The following is a 19,921-nucleotide window of genomic DNA, read 5'->3' on the forward strand; positions in this document are numbered from 1 at the left end:
CCCTGGGTACCTTTAAAATCCCCATGATGTTGGAAGAAAAGGACGCAAATTTGGCGTGTATACCTTGTGTTGTCAACAAGTTACAAGGGCCTAAGCGCGAACTACACCAAATAGCCTAATAAAAGGCTTAACACAAGGGGAAAAGGCCTAGCAGCGAAGGGGTTAATTCACCGGACAGCCATGAGGTGAAATTATTTTTAAAATAATTTCAGAAAGCCCCTACAGACGTAGATGAGCAATAGCACACTGAATAAGCAGTGGTAACCCTGCAGAGCATGTAGGATCTACGTTAAAAGTAAGTGTGAAAGTGGGATAACTGGATGGATGCTGTGGTCATTGTTTGGTGTCAAGCTGTATGCTTTGTTTCTTAGTTAACTGTTTTTCTTCATGAAATCAGTTCATTTTTTGCCACCATCTCGAGTTGTACCACAAGGACTAGGTAACAAATCTGCATTGTTCAATATCAGCATAGTAACTGAAGCAAAATGATTAACTGAAAATACTGTTACCCACTTAAAGCTGACTTGAAGCATCCTGTGAGTGTCCAAAGCATGCATATACATAACCAATGTGTTCTGCAAGGGTCTTCCAAGGCATGAACACCACTTTCTAAACATTGTGCCTTAACTATGCAGCCCTACCTCATGGTCAACTGATCACTCAAGTGTAAGAAAGTAGTTTGGGATATACGAGTGTTCTGGATTAGACCACCTCACAAACAGAAGCAATCTATAATTGTCAGCAGACCCTTCCAGTAGGGCATGACTTTGGTGAAGATTCATGTCTTCATTTTCCATCAGTATGAATCTCATTTCTTCCAAGGCAATTAGTCAAAGTAAATATTGGGCGAAAGCACATTGTTACTGTGCCTCACAACAAATTCAAAATGTTCAGATTAAATTAATAGGAATAATAAAATATGATGATCACAAATGTGTGAAAGAAAATCAGCTGTACTTTATTTGCATTCACAAATTGTTCTAATGATGTTATTTCCACTTTTTTCCCATCTAGTCCTCACGACCTTCAAAAAAGGTGCATAATTTTGGGAAGAGGTCCAACTCTATAAAGCGGAATCCCAATGCTCCTGTTATCAGACGGAGTTGGCTGTACAAACAGGTATTAAACCATGCCCTGCTTATTCTTAGTGCAGCAGCAGCCTCTATTTTACTTCTCAGTGAAGTCTGTATATGATTTCAAAAGGTTTACACTGTTTTGGTGTTAAGATCATAACATTGAAATATCTTTTTTCAAGCTTTACTTACTATTGGAATTATTATTATTATTATTAAAGAGCTTATAGAGCGCTCAGTAACGCCATCTCGGCGTGTCCCCACGCTAGAGCTACCAACGATCAGCATAAGAGCCTGTGTCCTACACAGTGTATAGATGTGTTTTAAGCTTGGCCCTGAACAGTGCTTCGCTGCTCTCCAGTCTCAGAGCAGGAGGCAATTTGTTCCAGTGTTGAGCTGCTTGGCACGCAAAAGATCGTCCACCCATTCTAGCCTTCCTTATCCTGGGGACTGTCAGCAGCCCGGCACCCTCCGACCGGAGGGTCCTTGTTGGTTCGTAGCGACTGACTAAATCCCTAAGGTAGGCGGGCGACCTGCCCCAGACAATTCGGTGACAGACGAGGAGGCACTTGAATCGCACACGTTTCTTCACAGGCAGCCAGTGAAGCGCATCCAGTGCCATTTGAGAATTAGCCCTCCTAGGTCTTCTTAGCACCAATCTAGCGGCAGAGTTCTGGATAACTTGCAGGCGACCCAGGCAGCCCTCGGTGGCCCCTAGGAACAATACGTTTCCATAGTCCATCCGAGAGGTCACCAGTGCCTGCGTCAGTGTCCTTCTGGCCGCTATGGGTAGGAGGTCTAAGGTTTTGTTTAGAGTCTTTAGTACTCCAAAACATTTGCCCACAAGACGCCTTATGTGGCCATCATAGGAGAGAGAGGAATTCATCCAGACTCCTAGATTCTTAGCCTCCTCACAAGGTATGGGGGTAGGGCCAAGGCATGGAGGCCACCACTCGGCTGACCAGTTTTCGCTTTTTCCCCCCACCACCAACACCTCAGTCTTAGAGCCATTGAGTTTTAGGCAGTGGGAGTCCATCCACTCAGCTAGTGCCTGCATACAGGACTTAAAGTTGGCAGGGGTGTTGGCGGTGTCCTGTGATAGGGAAATCAGCAGCTGGGTGTCGTCGGCGTAAGACACCAATTCTACCCCAAATGATTGTACAACCTTCGCCAGGGAGGCCATATAGAGATTAAAGAGAGTAGGGCTCAATGCTGAGCCCTGAGGCACTCCCTGATCTAGTGGCATCTCGACCGAGCGACATGTCCCTTGCTGTACCTGGAAACATCTTTCAGTGAGAAACGACTGTAACCAGTATAGCGCAGGACCCACGACCCCAGCTTCGCTCAGACACCGTAGCAGGATGGAATGCGCTACGGTGTCAAAAGCCGCGCTGAGGTCGAGCATGATCAGGGCCATTGTATGTCCTGCATCCGCACCAGCTCTTAAAGTCTCAGAGGCCCGTAAAAGAGCTGTCTCCGTAGAGTAGCCCGCCCTAAACCCGGATTGTGAGGGATGTAATAAGTTCCCTCTCTCCAGGTGCTCAGTAAGCTGAGCATTGACCACCTTCTCAGCCACTTTCGCCACATACGGCAATAAGGAAATAGGTCTGAGGTTTTCCAGCACTTCCATGCTTACATTTGGTTTTTTCCTTATTGGCAGTACTATGGCCTTCTTCCACTCCTCAGGGACTCGTTGCGTGGAAAAGGAGGTCTGTAAGACATGTCTGATGTATGGTTCCAGGGCTGCCAGGCCCTCTGAGATGACCCAGGCCGGTGCCGGGTCGTTAGGGGAACCGGACTTCACACTGCGACAGATCTTTATTAGCCTGTCAGCGGCGGGGACCTCGAAAGTTTGCAACGAGGCGTCAAGGGCCACAGGCGAGCTGCCTGCTATAAAATCTATGCCCTTATCTAGTTGTTGGGTGAAGGAGGCATAAATAGCTTTAACTTTGTTGGAAAAAAAGTTAGCGACTCTATTGCATCCCTCCACGGTGGCCTTTAGGGGGGTGTTAGAGCTGGAGACCAAAGATATTTCTTTGTATATTTTGAACAGTTCGCGTGAGGAGCTCTCGGCCGCCTCAATGCGTGTCTGGAAATATTTAGCTTTAGCTCTACGCACCGCATACTGGTAGCTTTTGTGTGCTAAGCTATAACTGTTTTTACCTTGTTCGCTCGGGTTCCTTCTCCAGCACCTTTCAAGTTTTTACAATTAGACTTGATTTGCTGGAGTTCTGGAGTGAACCATGGGGCAGTACGTTGTCTGCCTTCCCTTGCTTTACCCTTACTCATGGGGGCTATCTCATCCAGGGTTGCAATCACAAGCTGATTAAATTCAGTATTAGCCTGATCACTGTCCATAGCATGCGGTAGTTGTGCTTTCTGGATGGCGCGTATGAAGTTTTCTTGAGAATATTGTCTCCATTTCCGTCTCATAATATTTCCCAACCCATTCTCAATGGCCCTAACTGGTTGGTAAAAACATTGGAAAGGGACCAAGAAGTGGTCTGTCCAAGGGAGTTGACACGGTGTAAGTGCCTTTATCAAGTCCCAGCTCGCGAAGATAGGGTCCAAACAATGTCCCCTCTGATGTGTAGCTGCAACACTTATCAAGTCCAGTTGTAGTTCTTGTAGGACTAGACGGACGTCCTCTGCCTCCTTTTGTAGGGGATCCTCTAGATGTAAATTCAGATCACCCAACACCAACACTTTATTGTGTTTGATCGCAGATTGAGTAGCCCCTTCCAGTTTATATATGCATTTTCACTATTTGCTTCAAAACTACACTTTGTTTGGGATCAGATCATTTTCAATTGATATTGATGAGTAAACCTCATCGCATTAATCTTCATTAAATAAACACAAAGGTTGATCCATAGTAGCATACCTGCTTCAGGCGCAGGTTGGTTTTAAGTGATTCATAGCTGTTTTAACAGTGCTGAGTGTTTAACAGTGCTGCCGTCTGCAGGTGCACTTCAGATATGGTTACTTAATCAGCAATTTTCTGATGAAATATGCTGCTTCAGCACATTTCTTAACTAAAAGACATCTTGCTGCCAGGTGCATTGTTGTTACTGAAAGATGTGTTCCAGTGATGGATGTCCGTTCTACTTGGGGCATTTTGTTCTTCCTTTAAATTGCTCTCATCAAAGCCTTAGTTTCCAAAAGCACACTAGTATATATTGAAAATAGCTTTTTATTAAATGGTGGATGTTCTGTGTTTTTTTGTGGCTAACTACCAATTAAGCATGACAAGTTTTTTTGTTTTCAAGAATAAACTGTACATATGATATGGAAATGCCAGGAAATGTCAAAGTTCAGGATAGAAGTTACAAAGGTTCTCACTTGAATTCTGAAGTTAAGATTGAACCTGAATCCCAAATTTGCTTTCCCGAATAGTTTCAGAGGAATGGAGTCAGGAGATAAAGAAATCTGTGACCGGCTCGGAAAACAATGCTGAGATAGATGGAATGCATCAAGATTATGGAGGGACTCAACCGCGCCAAAGGAGATAGGGAACCAGCTCAGAAAGATCTTCCATTCAGAATAAGTGATAAATGAAAGGAGGGCTTGCCACAAGAATTGCTAGAATATATGTGGGTCATAGTGTGTGTGTGTGTGCGCATTTTGAGTTACAGAGAGAGAGTAGTTTGTGGCGTCTGTAAAATGGGATGATTTTGGGAAAGGGGATATTTTGGGGGAAGAGTGGAGGATGTGGAACTATGTTCTAGTGATAGTTCTGCAAATTACCCACATATAACCTATACTTGTTATGTGTTCCTGGTTAATTGAGAACCAGTAGTTTGGATCCTCTCAATGAATTCACTTGGCACATTCAGTTAGATCTTAGCTATGACCTAAATAGCTTGACTGCCACATAGTAGAGGCTGTGACATTGTGAATCATGCATTAATCCTGGAAGAGTGAATATTCTTCTCCGTCATCAGGTTTATGCATGGTCTCAAAAAACCCTCATGTCAGTGGAACTGGAAGTTGTTCAACTAAATAAAATGTATTCCCTTGAAATGTAACGCATCTTTCATTGGTTTTCTCCTCAAACCATCTCCCCTGCCTGATTTAGGCACAGTTATTCTTCTGCAGAATACATGGATGGACTTGATCTTCTACCTTCACAAGAACAGTTGTCTAAAGTTTGACAGTTACAAGAAAAGAGAACTTGATCACCTTCTCTTTTTTAATGATCATTTTAGTAACCTTTTTGTTTTTTGGAAACTATAGCATGCAGTGAAAGGAAACACTATCAAACTTGAAATGTTTTTATATGTTTGTAGGGTGTGTCTGTCACCCAAAGGCATCCAGGCACTTGGAACTGAATGCAGGAACACATACAAGAACCGGAGGGAACAGACAAGGGAAATACAGGAAGCAGTTAGTAAAAGCAAAAGGTTTTTAACGCCTTCCTGAAGGCATCAAGTTGAGTTTGGAAGAACAAGAGGTTTTTTTTCGAAAGCAGAGGATCCAGTTCTTTAAAAGTTTTACTCCAAAAAGGGTTTTCTTCAAATTTGTAATAATGGCAAGGGAGCAAAATTGCAGAGGTCTGGGTGGTAAAGAGTAATAATATTGAGTAAGAATTTCATAACAATCCAATGGAAGGCCCTGCATGCAAGCAAAAGACCTTGCACTTAATCTTTTGTTGAACTGGTAGTCAGTGGAGTACCCTTCAGAATACCGAAACATGGTTGAACTTTTTAAGCTCATACATTAACCTTCCCGCCATTTCTCTGAAGCTTTTTCAGCTTCTAGTTCAGCAGACCAAATATGTACTATTGGCACAATGTAGGTAGGTCGAATAAAAGTGTTGATTGCTGAATGGCATTTGCTTTGCTGAATAAAGAGAAGAACCATTCTAAATGATTTAAGGTTTTTATATATGGCTAGAACAGACTTGTTGGATCTATACAACAAATCATAGACCCTAGTTAAACCAAGTTCCCAAGTTTTTAACACAATCAGTGGGGGAAAGTGAAGTTCCCCTAGCCCCCCATCCCACCCAAACACCAAGAGAGGGAGACCGAGACTTTCAGGCAAAGCATTTTGATAACTTCAGTTTTAGGACTTTTTGAGCATTACATTCCTGAAAAGCAGTGAGGCACTTTTTGGAGTAACCAGTGTTCTTGGAAGCAAGCAGAATCTAAATAGAAGCTGTGTTTCTTCAGCATAAGAGTTTCTTAAAGCCAAATACCTCATGAGTTACTGTGGTCGCATGTAGATGTTGAGAGGAGAGAGTGTCGAGCCCTGTGGCACTCACCAGTTAACAGGTAACTCATTGGACTTGAATGTATCCAAAACCACGGTCTTGAGTCTGCTCGTTAAGAAAGGACTTAATCCGTTCTAATGGTGACCATTGATATGGACCACTGTAACAAGGTCAAATGAACATGGAGTATTTGACCATGTTAAAGGTAGAGGACATATCCAAAAGGAGTAGTCCAGCAGGGTGACCTAGGTCTCTGCTTCTTAAGTTGGCAAGCACTGCTAGCAGAACAGCCTCAGTACAGTGTCTGGGATGAAAACTGGCCCGAGACCAGTCAAGGCCTCTTGATGACTATATGCAACTAGGAGCCAACATGCCAGATGTTGCTTTTGTATTTTATCAATGGCTGAAGAAACGGGATTGGCCTGTAGTTCAGCATGTCACCAGGATCTAGGTTTCCCATTTTCGTGAAAGGTATTGAAATTCCCATTTTACTTAGGTTGGGCGCACAAGCCTTTCCCCCAAAGGAGACCTTGGTAATATCTCAGAAAGGTGAAATAATGGCTGGAGGGAAAACTTGTACAATTGAGATCGGGTAAGGATTGTGTAAGGATTGTGAGGAGACTCAGACTTAAGTTCTGCTAAGCCAGTGCTGTCCGCAGTATTGGCCGTTAGTGGCCACGGGTGCAGATGACTTATTTGTTTGAAAGAAGGAGGGATAATATAGCACAGATTGAGGAATTCTCAATGTGATCCCTCTGAGTAATTGCATTGAACGGTAAGTCAGTGTTGCATTATCCATATTTAATTAGTCAACATGCTGATTTATGTAGACAGGCATACATTACACCTAAAATTTTAGATCGCTAATTATACTTTAACATATCTTAGTATAACCTGTTAAAAAGCCAATAAAATTATATTAATTTGTTATTGGTTTTATAACCGTTCTTTTGATTGCAGTTAGAGAAAATTCTATCTGCGGATAATAACAATACAACTTTGAGAACTGGCTAAGGAAATCTCTGAAGGAGGTTGGTTGGGGTGGTGGAAGAGCTGCCTGTGTGAAAGATACTGAAGTGGTACGGTTTCTAAAAACTCTAGTACAGGAGAAGTGTTGTGGATCACCTTAACGTTTTTGAGCAAAGCATTCTCATCGGTAATTATAAAGCTCAGGGTGGTTTCCACACTCTGACCACTGTCACATGTCACATTTGATTATTCCTATAATGCTGTTATACAAATAACTCGATAACTGCATTTAATTCCCACTGGTGTGGAAGCCAATGTGATATCACTTAGGTTTGGCCATCTAACTCATCACTTTTTAGAAGTGCTTAAAATCCATGCTTTTTTTGAATTCGTGATTTCAAACTATTCCATGCTGTTGGACATTTTGTTGTCCTTAACCAGAGCCCTCATTTGCTTTTCTAATGTTGCTTTGAGAAGTACACCTTTTCTATTCTGAGGTTGCTTTGAGAAGCAGACATTGTGCACTAATGTCAATTTTCTTTTCAAGTTCTTTCTTTTTCATTGTGAGCTACACTGAATCAAAATGTTTTGGACTTCTTGCAAGTTTACAGGTGAGCTTGCACCGAACACTGGTCCTTTGAAGATGAAATGTATATGGGTGATGTTTTGCTCTGTGCAGTTTATATTTTGCTGTCCTTGGGACTAACAGTTGGATAACTCTCACTTAACTTTTTTGTTATTTCTCTCAACTACCATTGTTTGTGTTGGTTAGAGAATCCTCTAGTTGAGCATTATGCTGTAGCTGTTATTCTGCTCTGCTTGATTGTGTAAGTTGGGGGGCAGATTGAAGGCAGTTTGGGAAGCATCATACTTTTCCTCGCAACCAAAAGCTTTTTCTACTCATCAGTAGCTCTCCTCAATCTTTCATCAATCTTTGAATTCACCATCCGCTCTGGAATCCTTCAACGAAGTACCTGATGTCTTGGCAGACAGTGTGGACTTGGGTTCAGTGGTAATGGACCATTAGCAAAGAGAGGAACCTTCTTCGGTAGTCAGACTCCACAGCACCACACATCCAAACTTCTTGGATAGGCACCTCTCATGTGGCAGAGAAGGTCAGGTGTCATAAGTGTGGCATGATCTGAGGAGCCAGACGCCAGCATACACAAGCTTTGTGTAAAGGTGTGGGATCATCTGCACCTGGGGTTTGTTGGCATATGAGGCTCCAAGTATTGGTTCCAAAGAACAGCCTGCCTTTAAATGCACTTCCTCTCTCTACTAGTTTCACTGTGATCATGAACTTACAGTTCTCTCCGGACTTCATGATGAGACTCTCCGGAGGTCCTTCAACTGTTACTGAAGTGCTTGGCACCCTTGATGCATTGGTGTTTGAGTAAGGCATTTTACATGTTGTTGGTCTTCCATAGAAGCATCTGAATGATGGAATGATCCAAAATCGAGGAGCAATAAGGGACTTCTGAGGCACACCGAGGCTGTCAAAAGAAAAACTCAGCAGGAAATTGAACTGTAGTTCTGTTGTACGAGGTCCATGCAGGCCTCAACTCACTGCTTGCATCTGCCACATCTAATCTTTTGACACCAGCTCAGCTATAGCGAAGGTTTTGCACCTCGAGAAGATAATACTGCTATCATTTTGTCCACCTTAACCATCACATAGAACTTTGCTTTGAAATATTCCAGAGGGTAGCACACAAGCAAAAAACTAGAAAGACCGAAAGCTCTTCTTTTTTACCTTCCCTTGCTGGACCCTTTCCCACTTCCTCATGGAAAGCAAGACCCTTAGGATCCCTTCTGTGGTATTTTTTATCCTCAAATGCCAAAACAGAGGTATGCAAAGTAAGATAGGACCATAGATGTTGCAGTCCATCTGCAAAGTCTGCCATATGGACATATTGACACCTGTAGCTCTGCTCGTCCTCCCGGAATCCAGGTTCTGTGCAATTGAATTCTCTCATCTCAGCCGCATCTTCTCTTATTTGCAGGACATCTGCCACTGCCTGCTCAATGAACCACCTTCAGGAATTGGGCAATAGGGGGCTGTGGTAATGTGCACTAGTTTCATGCTGCAGGCCCCTCAGTTATAAGCTGAAAAAGAGTGAGGGTAGCAGTGCCATCCTCCTGCTGTTATGAGAGCACCTGCATGGTTTGCCCAACGTGGCAAACACAGAGTAACTCTGCGACGAAACGTGGTTCCCTCTTCTCCGATTAATATGCTCACCAAGCAATGGGTGCTGCTGAATTCTCTCTAGACTAACCCTATTTTCCAACCATGCACACTGCCCAGGTGTGGGCTTCCTGAGTTTCCAGGAAGAAATTACATGCCTCCCCTTCACTTAGCAAAACCTCACATTCCAGTGAAAGTTCCAACCGAAGAAACAACCTATAGCCAAAGCAAGCTTGTACTGGAACACTGTGGCAAAAGATACTGAGACACTCTAGAGAGGTTTAAGCTTACAGGACTTTTGCCTTATGACAGAACAAGTGGCACAGTATTGGGGATCACCCAAACGTCTGTGTTTGCTACAGTGCAGACAAAGGGGCCAGACCCAGCACTGTTTTAAAAAGAACGTTTTGCATGGTTAATATAGCCTGCTTCCTTTGCTCGACAGGAAGTGTTATTTTCAGTTACTGTTTATGGCAACAGAAAGGGGAGGAGCCATATCTAGGATCATGGGAAACTTGGTGATTAGTAAAAGGATTGAGAGCTATAGAAGGCACGGCATGAGGAGGTATGTTAGATTTTTACGAAATGGCAGCAAGTTAGGAATTCTTATAATGGGATCTGGTACCTAGTCTGCTAGGCTAGGCAAGAGAACCCTATTTTGTGGTCTTTTTGTTTTCCGTTTCGGGGACCCCTAGAGGCAGTTTATTTTTTTTCCTTTTGTAAGTTTCTCTCCTTGTGGTATGTCGTTTTTATTGCTCATAAACACGAATCGCATATGTTTTGAGCAGGCAGTCGTAAAACTGACACAAGCTTCAGTTTTCAGGCCGGGTTGGGGGTTGGTTACATGATCTGATTTGCTTGCATTTGCCACTAACCGGGCTGTAGTACACAAGACTGATTTTAGATATGAGATTTAGAATGATCATTTCTTTTCATTAGGCAGAATTTATTCACCCCTGTAACTGAATTTGATTACATTTTGCATGATAAACGCACCACCGTTGTTCATGCTTACAGTTGTAAGTAGAAGTTGTCACTTCACAGTAGAACCTATGTGTTTTTCCTAAGTCTCGGCTAACGGTTGGACCACATTGTATGCTTCAGATATGGCAGCATTCTGTGGTATCCTCTCTAGTTTGCTGCCGTTAACAACTTTGGTGCATCTAGATTAGTCAACTTTCTCAAGGAATTTTAATGAACACATTGAAAAGTTACAGGAGATCCAAAACTTGCTAAGGTTGGCCATGTTTCGCAAGCTTAGAGAACATTGCATTGGTTGAACCTGGGGCAAAAGGTTGTTTTTAAATTGCTTTGAGTCGTGCATCATGCAGGTCCTAGCAAAGAACATGGTGCTATATGCCAACTAGGCACGTGTGTGATCGAGAGCTACCAAATGGTGGTGCCCTTGTTCACACATGCCTCCACTCGAGATTGAACTTTCATGTGATTCACTCCACAACAATGGAACTTGCCACACTTATGTGTAAGAACGTATCCGCTTCGTTAGCCTGTTATCAGGAATCTGTTCTCTGCATGATCTGTCTTTCAGCTTTTTTACGTAAATAATTTAATTTCATTTGATCCTTTAAGCACCAAACTGGCGAATTCATGGCATGTGAAATAAATAACATGCCAGCAGTGTGTGTGCAATATTCTCTTGGAAACTGCAGCTATATATGTAAATCACATCTGCATTCCACAATGCTCTCCTGGGCAGAGGTGCGAGAACTCATCTGTGACAACATCAAGTGGACATGAACACTTAGTGATGCGAAAACAACTGTAAAAACATGACCCATTGAACTGAAACGTCTACCTTAAATCACAACGTGGTCCACGGCCTACCCAATTGTCAGGTAGTTTAAAAAAATAAAAAAAAAGGAGTTCTTGCATATCACAGTGCTAATGCATTCAGCCTGGATGCGTGATACCGAAGCGATAATTAGCTCATCACAATTTCAGAACTGTGTAAATCCAAAATGCTGTTGACTAGAGCAGCAGCAAGTTCACACTTGCTTGGTGAAGGGAGAAGTGAAAGGGCATAATGCTAGTTACAGTTATTATTTATAGATCAAATGGAAGCTAGGTGGCAAAAGTGTTTACTTGTTTCGGATCTTTTACATATTTAAAGGTTGTTGGATGTGTTTTTATTGGTGAGAGGTGTCAGAAAGATAGGGACGATTGATCCAAGTGTATTTAACAGCACACTACTCGTCAATGGTGTCTTTTCGCTGCCATTCTTGTATTTTATCGTGATTTTACTCGTCGTTCAGAAGAGCGTCTCTTTATCAGCACAATTTCTTGACTTCTGTTCTGCCGCCCGTTAGCATTGAGAGAGATTTTGAATGGTTTTTTTTATTAAAGTTTCTGCGTCCTATCAAATTTGCTTAAAAGTAGGTCTTGTAGCACTTAATGTTGCCCTAGCTAATAACCAAGCTATAAGTAGGCTGCCTCGATTTTTCTGAAACAATTCAGGCCAAACGATTTTGATTTAAGTTCACTTTTTTTACAATTGTACTAATGCACAAGCACTGAAAAAAGTATATCTGTGTATTATCCCTATGGTTGAATTAAAACCGTGCTCACTGGAGTTCTCAATAATAATAACAACGTAGTACAAGTGCATTAGATAATTTGATTAAAATACGTGATTTGTGGGCTTGCTGAATGTGCAGTACTTAAAGGCACAAAAATGTGCCTGGATTATGATCTTATTTTGTCTAATGGTTATTAAAGTTTGTGTATGTTTGTGATAGCTAGTAAATCCGACAGTTTTGGGTAAATCTACATGAAATGTTCCAAAACGTGGAAGCTTCAGCACTTCAGGACGAGTCTATTAAATTATAAAAATTATTGCTCTGGCATCACAAGTTGCATTACCCATTAGATTTCCCATATTTATTTGCTTATGCACGCGGAAGAAACCCCCGATTGAACTTTTCTAAATTTGAACCAATAATACCGTATGATCCCGATTACTTTCCAGGAATGGTTTGGTGTAAGTACATTGAGTGATTTTTTTTTTTTTAGAAAGTTAAAAATTAAGCTTAACAAAAGTCTCAACAGCCTTCTAATGTTAGTGTACAAAGAATATGGGGAAGAATCTTTCGTGAGGCTACAGAGACATTTGTTACCACATCCTAAAGAGCTAAAAATGGCTCTTCACTCCTCAAAAAAGTTAGAACGATGTGAGATTTGTGACCCAACACTGCCTATGCATAAAGATCACATACAAAAAGCTAGTTTCGTTCCACATTTTAAACAAACTGAACAAAAAAATGTACATGATAAACAAGTCTTTCTAAACTTTTTTGCAAGTCACAAAGCAAGCGTAGACAAAGTAAGTTGGTTTTGCTTTAATAATGCAAGTACCAATCCTATGGCTTGGCTAGATGTTTGTTTTTAGGAACTGTTACAACAAAAGGTAAGAGAAAAAAAAATCTAATTACTGGGTGAAAAGCAAATGGCAACTTTTCTCAAAACTACTCTTCAAAGAATTAAAAAATAAGGAAGTTTAGATCTTAAGGAAAACACTCGCTGAGGCCTAATTTACTTTTCACAGGACTTGTAAATTGATAGAAATGTCAAATGATGCAGTCTCTTGGTTTTCAGCAGCAGCACAGGGAGCAAGTATAGCTCCTTTTCAGTCATGCTAAGTAACTCTGCTGCCTCAAAGGCCAGCTAAATGAATACTGCAACCTGCCTTTCTCCCAGCCCCATAAATGCTCCCTTTATGTGCTTAGTCCTGGGCTTTAATGCAGCATGCGGAATGTATGAGATAAATCAAAATCACCTCAATAAAGACTGCACTTTTGTCAAATCCTGGCAAAAATATATATCTGTTGCTATGTTTTTACAGACGAGGGAGGGGCGAGTTGGGAAGAACAACGCTGAAAGTGGGATGGGAAAGCAGCTCATGGGTGAGAGAGCTAAAAGACATGCACTTGCAGGAAGTACTGAATATAAAAGAAAAAAAGCACTTTCCTGAATTTGAGCAGTCGGAGGATACAAGTTATTTAATCAAAAGGATGGTAAATAACCGTTCATGGAGAGACAAACCTAGGAGGAGGAAAGAAATCCATTGAATAAGGCACAAACAAATGAGTGAACCAAAAGAAAGCCAAGCAGTGGGTTCTATAGCCCACTATAAGTTTTTAGTATGGTCCACAAAAGGTCTTTCAACAGAAAGCAGCTAAAAGCTTGTCTGTAGGTGTGACTTGAAAAGTAACTCTTGCAGGAGAATGCAGATAAGCGAAAACCAGACCAAATGATCTGATGAGGCCCATTCCCCTGTGACAGACAGCCTAACTATGGCTTTAGGGACTCCTTTTCAAGGAATGCTAGTAAGAAAAGCTCAGGGTCTACTAAATTCTGGCTGACATTTCCATATTTATCCACTAAATGAGCATTGAGATGCGTAAACGTATTTGTAGCCGTCCAAAAGCTTTTACATTTTATGTACAAATGTATGGCCACTGGAATTATGCAACACAGGAGGATAAAACCATACAGCAAGGCAGATTTGTTTTGCGGAAAGGTAAAGCAAATTATGGGACCTATTCGTTGGAAGATTTGTCGCTATTTTGTTAGCACACATCGATACAAAAGGAAACCAGTGCTTTGCAAAATGCAAAGGTTTCCTGTGAAGTAAAAGTATACAGGCTCAATAGCTCATTTGCAAAATATTACTCAACAACAACAAATAATTTAGTTTTTATGGGAGCACTAGAACTTAATTTCATTAGTCTTCTTTCTCCTTCCTAGTAGAAAATATCTTGTATGAAACGTGCAGTGCTGTGCCCAAGGAAAGGATGCCAGCAATTGCACATTATCCATCATGAAAGTAGGGGTGGGCAGAACTCGCCGAGTTCCGCTAGAAGGTGGAAATTGGCAAATCACGCTGCTCGGGCTAATTAGTTTTTAGCGCCGGGAGTGCTGCAAAATCAGCACGAATAGCACCACCTGGCGTGCCTCAAGGGCGCTGCGTCTTTGCTGCCACTCAAGTACATTATCTACTTGAGTGGCAGCTATATCGCTGTCAATGGTTGCGACTGTCCGTGTTGAGAAAAGCTTGCTGGGTGCCCTCATAGTTCCTGAAAATGGCGCTAGGGGACGCCAATTCTCACTCATGCTCGTCAACTTACCATTGGTTAGCCGCATACAAGGAAAGACTCCGCCACTCAGCTTTTTGGGCGAATTTAGCCAGAACTCCGCATTACAAGTGTAACTCCGCCGGCGGAGCTCACTTTAAAACACACCCCTTTGTAAAAGGTGCATCTCGTTCATTTTGCATGTCTTGTATATGCTTTAGAACTGATCTTCATTTTTCCAATTTTACTCTGCATACACATGACAGAGCTCTTGAAGCACCTCTTTAACTTTAAAAACAGACTTGCAGAATAGAATTGTACATTTCGTATGTTAAATTGAATTCTCACTATTAGCCTCTCTGATTGAACTCGTCAGGTCTTAAGAAGGGAAGCAAAATGTTTGGAATATTTGTTATGAGAGTGTCCTCTCGAAACAACTGCTGTTTTGTGAACAGTGTCTGTGGTGTAATATAAATTTACATGAATAATAAAACAAAACAGTTTAATCACAAGGAGGAAAAAATTATTGCAGCCCTAGTTGAATTGTATTAAAATATTTCATTTATATTTAAATATGAAAGGGTTTTCTGGTGTGCAAACATAACCCAAACCCAGAACATCCACTGGAGACATTAATAGTGGCTGGGTAAATGCTTCAATTCATTAGTACCAACGTACCATCTGAATACACCAATCGGCAACTTAAAGGTAGCCATTTAATCTTTGCAAAATGTTTGATACTGCTCTGCACTACATGCACACATTTGTATTTAGTAATTTTCTATTTTTTTGAGCAGCTCTAAGTAGTTATTTTGTTGGGGTTTGCAGCAGAGATCAGGATATTTGGCAAGTGCTTGAATTCCATAATTAAGTGGAAAATGCAACAGCCGCACATCATGTTTTTCAAGTGGCCTTGAGTACATATATGACCATATCAGCATAGTTATTTGATGTTTAAACTGTAATTAAGATATTCAGGTTTGACAGCTACCCATCAGCAGAAGTGATCTTGCATAGTTTTCGGTGAATGCTTGCTTACGTTTTATTTTCTTACAGGATGGCTCTGGGATGAAACTGTGGAAGAAACGTTGGTTTGTGCTTTCCGATCTTTGCCTGTTTTATTATAGAGGTAAGAGTGCTAGCAAAAAAACATTATTTAAAATTTAGTTTTATAACAAACTAGGGATATCATTTCTTGGGGAGCATTTAAAGAGTATCTGTTATAGGAGCATTCCTTTTTTAAAACGGCACTCTAATCACTTATTAATTATTTTATTTTTTTTAGATCTGGCTTGACAGTGCAGCTGTCACCATAGATAAGATGGTCTACAGAAAAAAGCTTTTAGAAGTACTAGTTAAACATGCGGGGGCTTAGGATCCCCCTACCCCTGTTGGTGCCTATGAGTATCATTTGATTGAGCATACGTTGTCGACGTTTACTTCACAAGAGTTCTCGTACTGTACTTGTGGTAAAGTTTATCCACGATTCAGCAGGGTTGTTGTCAAGCAGATGATCAAGTTCATAACTGCTTAGTATGAAAACTTAGCAATAGGCCTGCCACATTTATAGTGAAAAGCATGCATTAAAGTCAAGTTGGCATTTAAGGGTGAATTGTTATTATTCTGTGTTAAAGCCTACAGAGAGCTATTTTGACATGGAATCTCACAGATTACCATGTGTGGCAAGGGTTTGAGGTTGGTTAGCCCCTCTGACTGGGTAGTAGATTTGCACTACGATAATCCTTGTTAGGAGAGATTTTCTCCATGTAATTTTGTGTACATTTTTAATTTTTGGCCTGCATTCCTGATGGTTTCCCTGTGGGGAAGTGTACGCTCAGTACAATAGGTCTGTATTGGTTTTGATGACAAGACAATGGTATAGGTTAAAGGCCTGATTGGTACACTAGGGAAAGTTATATCCATCGGTCTTATCTGTTTATTATAAGAAAGGCAGTAGGCATGGCTTATTATTGTTAAGCGCTTTTGTTGAAGCCAGTGTGCCTTTAATGGTGGACTGTTATCACTCTGTACTACTGGCGCTTGACGAGTACTTTGTTACATCAAATAGTACAAATTACCGTTGTCGGCTAAGGTTCTGATGTTGGTCAGCCCCTCTGACAAATCCTGGGGGTGGAAAAAGTTAACTTGGATAATCATTGTCAGACCCTTTGGGAAGGGTTTATATTGTATTGTTTCTTGTAATTTTGTACATATTGTCATTGTTGCAAGCATGCGCACATTTCAGTAGGCCTGTGTTGGTTAATGGTGTCAAGACAATAAGCTATAAGCCTTTTTGGTTCATTGGGGAAAATGATGTTGGGTTTCATAGGTTTTTCTACATATTATGAAAAATATAATAGAGCCATTGGGCCTGCTCTAATTATTGTGCAAATCACGTGGTAAAGGCAATAGGCATTTATTGGTGGATAGGTATTACAGTGTGCCTAAGCCAGTAGTAGGTATGTTACTTGGAATTTCACAGATTACCATAACAGGCAAGAGGTTGGTGTTAGCACCCACTCGAACAAACCTTAGGGATGGAAGGTACACACTATGATCCTTTTTAGGCCCGCCTAGGATGGATTTTTTATTTTTTGGCAATTGTAATTTTGAACATATTTATATTTTATTATAGAATACATGATAGTCGTTGTTTTGGGAAACATTATGCTTAAAACAGTAGATCTGTGTTGGTTAATGCGACTAGCAATCATTTGTTAATTGGGAAGGGTTATTTCAGATGCCATATGTTGATGTGTTTATTTAAATAATTTCATGCCACAGCAGTATTTATTTATTATGAAGCAGAAGTGTTAAAGCCCATAGGCCTTTAAGGGTCGATTGTAACTGCACTATGTTAAAGCCTGATGACATGCATTTATTTACATGGAATATCACAGGTTTAATTTGTAGGCAAGGATTTTGGTGCTGGATAACCCCTTTGGCAAGTTCTAGCGGTAGAATATTTGCACTGCAATAATTCTTCAGAAGGTCTAACAGGATTAGTTGTCTGCAAAGGATCTTGAAATAAAAAAAAAATATTAAAAATATATAAATGTATAGCTGTTGAGCTTTCAGCCAACCCTCTACTGCAAATGGTCTGTATGACTGTCACCGACTCGATTTCTATCTTTGCCAGCATACATCATAGCGCAGGGGAAGTATTACTAGTTATGGGCAACCTCAGGTTGCAAAAGGAGGTTAACACTAGAGTAGGCATAGGGAGTGGTAGAATGAGTTGACCTTGGGTCGAGAGATACCTTGCATTAGATTTAACAAAGGCCATAATGTATTCATTTGGCACCTACCAATCTAGTCTGTTCCTACCTGGAAATATATTCGATCCCAAATTTTCTGCCAGGATCTTTTTTTATAGAAAATAATTCAAAATATATAAATGTCTTTAAATTTCAAAGAAAACAATGTGTCCCTAGTCCAGGACAAATAATACTCGCACTCCAGGATTACATTCTCAGATCAAAGGTTGTATTACTGGCAATGAGTTTCCACCTTGCAGTCTTTTCTTTGCTTTGAAAAAGACCGGAAGGTCAAAACGTGTGTCTGGTAATGAAACCTGTGATCTGAGGACATAATCCTGCTGTGCGAGTATTTTATGTCCTGGACTGGGATGCATTCTTTCCTTTAATTATAGACTGGTCCTAGCACCTGTAACTCGCACCGTACTTGTGAGGTTGATGCAACCGGCTTTTGCAATGAATCCTTCCTGTCTATTCACATATATTAAGGTCAGCCCTCTACTGCCATTCATCTGTATGAGTGTCATTTACTCCATTTCCTTCTGTGACAGCATACATCAAAGAGCAACTGGTCACCCCCACTTTAATTGTTGGCTCTTTTGACCTGTGAGTGACAACATATGCACATCTGCTTGAAAATGAGTGCTTTGGTGCCAGGTCTGGCCGGAATGTCCTTTAGTTTTACATTTTATCTTTTTATAGATTTTTTCTTTTCTTTCCCTTTTACTTTTTAGAGCATCTTACAGCTCCAAAGACAGTGCTAATGGGCGGGAAGCTTATCACTCCTTTCATCTGCAGTGCACCACATCCTGTGCTACCTGAGCCTCTAAACGAGCTGACCATCAAGGGAATGTTATTGTCTGTAGTGAATCATTGTTTCACCATTCAGAGATGGCTAACTTGCAGGTTCTAATTATGGTGGCCATGCTGAAACTATAAAACAGTGAAACACCGTATACAGCAGTGGCGGTTCCTCTGCTAAGGCGAAGGAGCGTCACCCCAGTGCTGCAAAGCAGTGAAAGAAAGAACACATACAATGGCAATAACTCAAGGTTATTATCATTGTATTTGTTCCTGCTGCGGAGCTTTGCGGGGCTGCTCTGCTCTCAGAGCAGGAGAGGATTTGTTTGCCCACTCCTAAGTGCACATGACTGTTTAGCCAGCCCTCTCGGGCCGGTCTAACAGTCATGTGCAGTTCGCATGTTTTCCATGCAGGCTGCATTACAGCCTGACTGGAGAACATGCTCAGGCCCCCATTTACTGGCTGAGCAGCGAACCACGGCGCTCAGAACAATCGCAACACTGCATTGCAGGGACCCTGGCTGCTTCCTGTTCCAGTCCTGGAGAGGAGAGACTGAGACGACGTGGGAGAGAGCGGGAGAGCAGCGAGAAGGTTCATTTTTTCTTTTAAATCCTCCCCCTCCCAATCCATGCCAGCCGCTACTGGTATACAGTACCATTGCAAGACTGCCACCTACTGCTATGTTTGATTGTATTTGTTATTTTAAGCATATGCCTGCCATGCATATGTTGTTGAGTTTGTGTGCGTTTTACTCTGGTTGTTTGTTGGTGAATGCAAGAATGAGTCAGTAGATGGATGAATACATGAATGCAAAGATGAGTGACCGAGTGCACTTATGATGACTTGTTGAGTTCCTAATCTCATCAACGACTTAGAGGCACTTTCATTTATGAGCCAGACTGATTATTTTTTTCATTTAAATCTTTATTTCAGCGCATTAGCATCATAAAAGATACAATAAACACATTAATTTCTCTTAAAATTTGACATTTCCTAACACAAAAAAGGATAACAGGATCAATTAAGCTAACCTCTTTCTATGTGTATTCATTGCGTCCGAGTACACAATATCTAATTACAAAATTCTTTAACAAGCACAAACCTGGGCAAAAATTATACAACAATTAATAATAAATACAATTTAAGAACTATTAAAAATAGTAATTAAATCACTAACCGCTAGGACATAGTTTTAAAAGGTTATATCCTATTTAAAAAAAAAATTAAAACTTTTGAATAATCCTCCAGATTGGATAATTAGACATGCGATTTAAGTACATGATCATCCTAATCATTTTGAGATATTTGATGAACAATATTTGTGCATTTA

At 41.0% G+C, this 19,921-nt stretch overlaps 1 protein-coding gene across 16 annotated transcripts in view; it reads left to right on the top strand.

Annotated features, from left to right (window-relative positions):
- Nucleotides 1-19,921, top strand: part of PLEKHA5 (pleckstrin homology domain containing A5) — a 1,155,627-nt gene that overhangs the window by 602,033 nt on the left and 533,673 nt on the right. For all 16 annotated transcript variants that reach the window (XM_085652691.1, XM_085652692.1, XM_085652698.1 and 13 more), the window contains 2 exons: nucleotides 1,015-1,119; nucleotides 15,589-15,661. In XM_085652691.1, the coding sequence (XP_085508817.1) occupies nucleotides 1,015-1,119; nucleotides 15,589-15,661 (178 nt within the window). The remainder of the gene's footprint in view (nucleotides 1-1,014; nucleotides 1,120-15,588; nucleotides 15,662-19,921) is intronic.

Source organism: Triturus cristatus, chromosome 4_1 (assembly GCF_964204655.1).
Source record: "Triturus cristatus chromosome 4_1, aTriCri1.1, whole genome shotgun sequence".
NCBI classification, from domain to species: domain Eukaryota; kingdom Metazoa; phylum Chordata; class Amphibia; order Caudata; family Salamandridae; genus Triturus; species Triturus cristatus.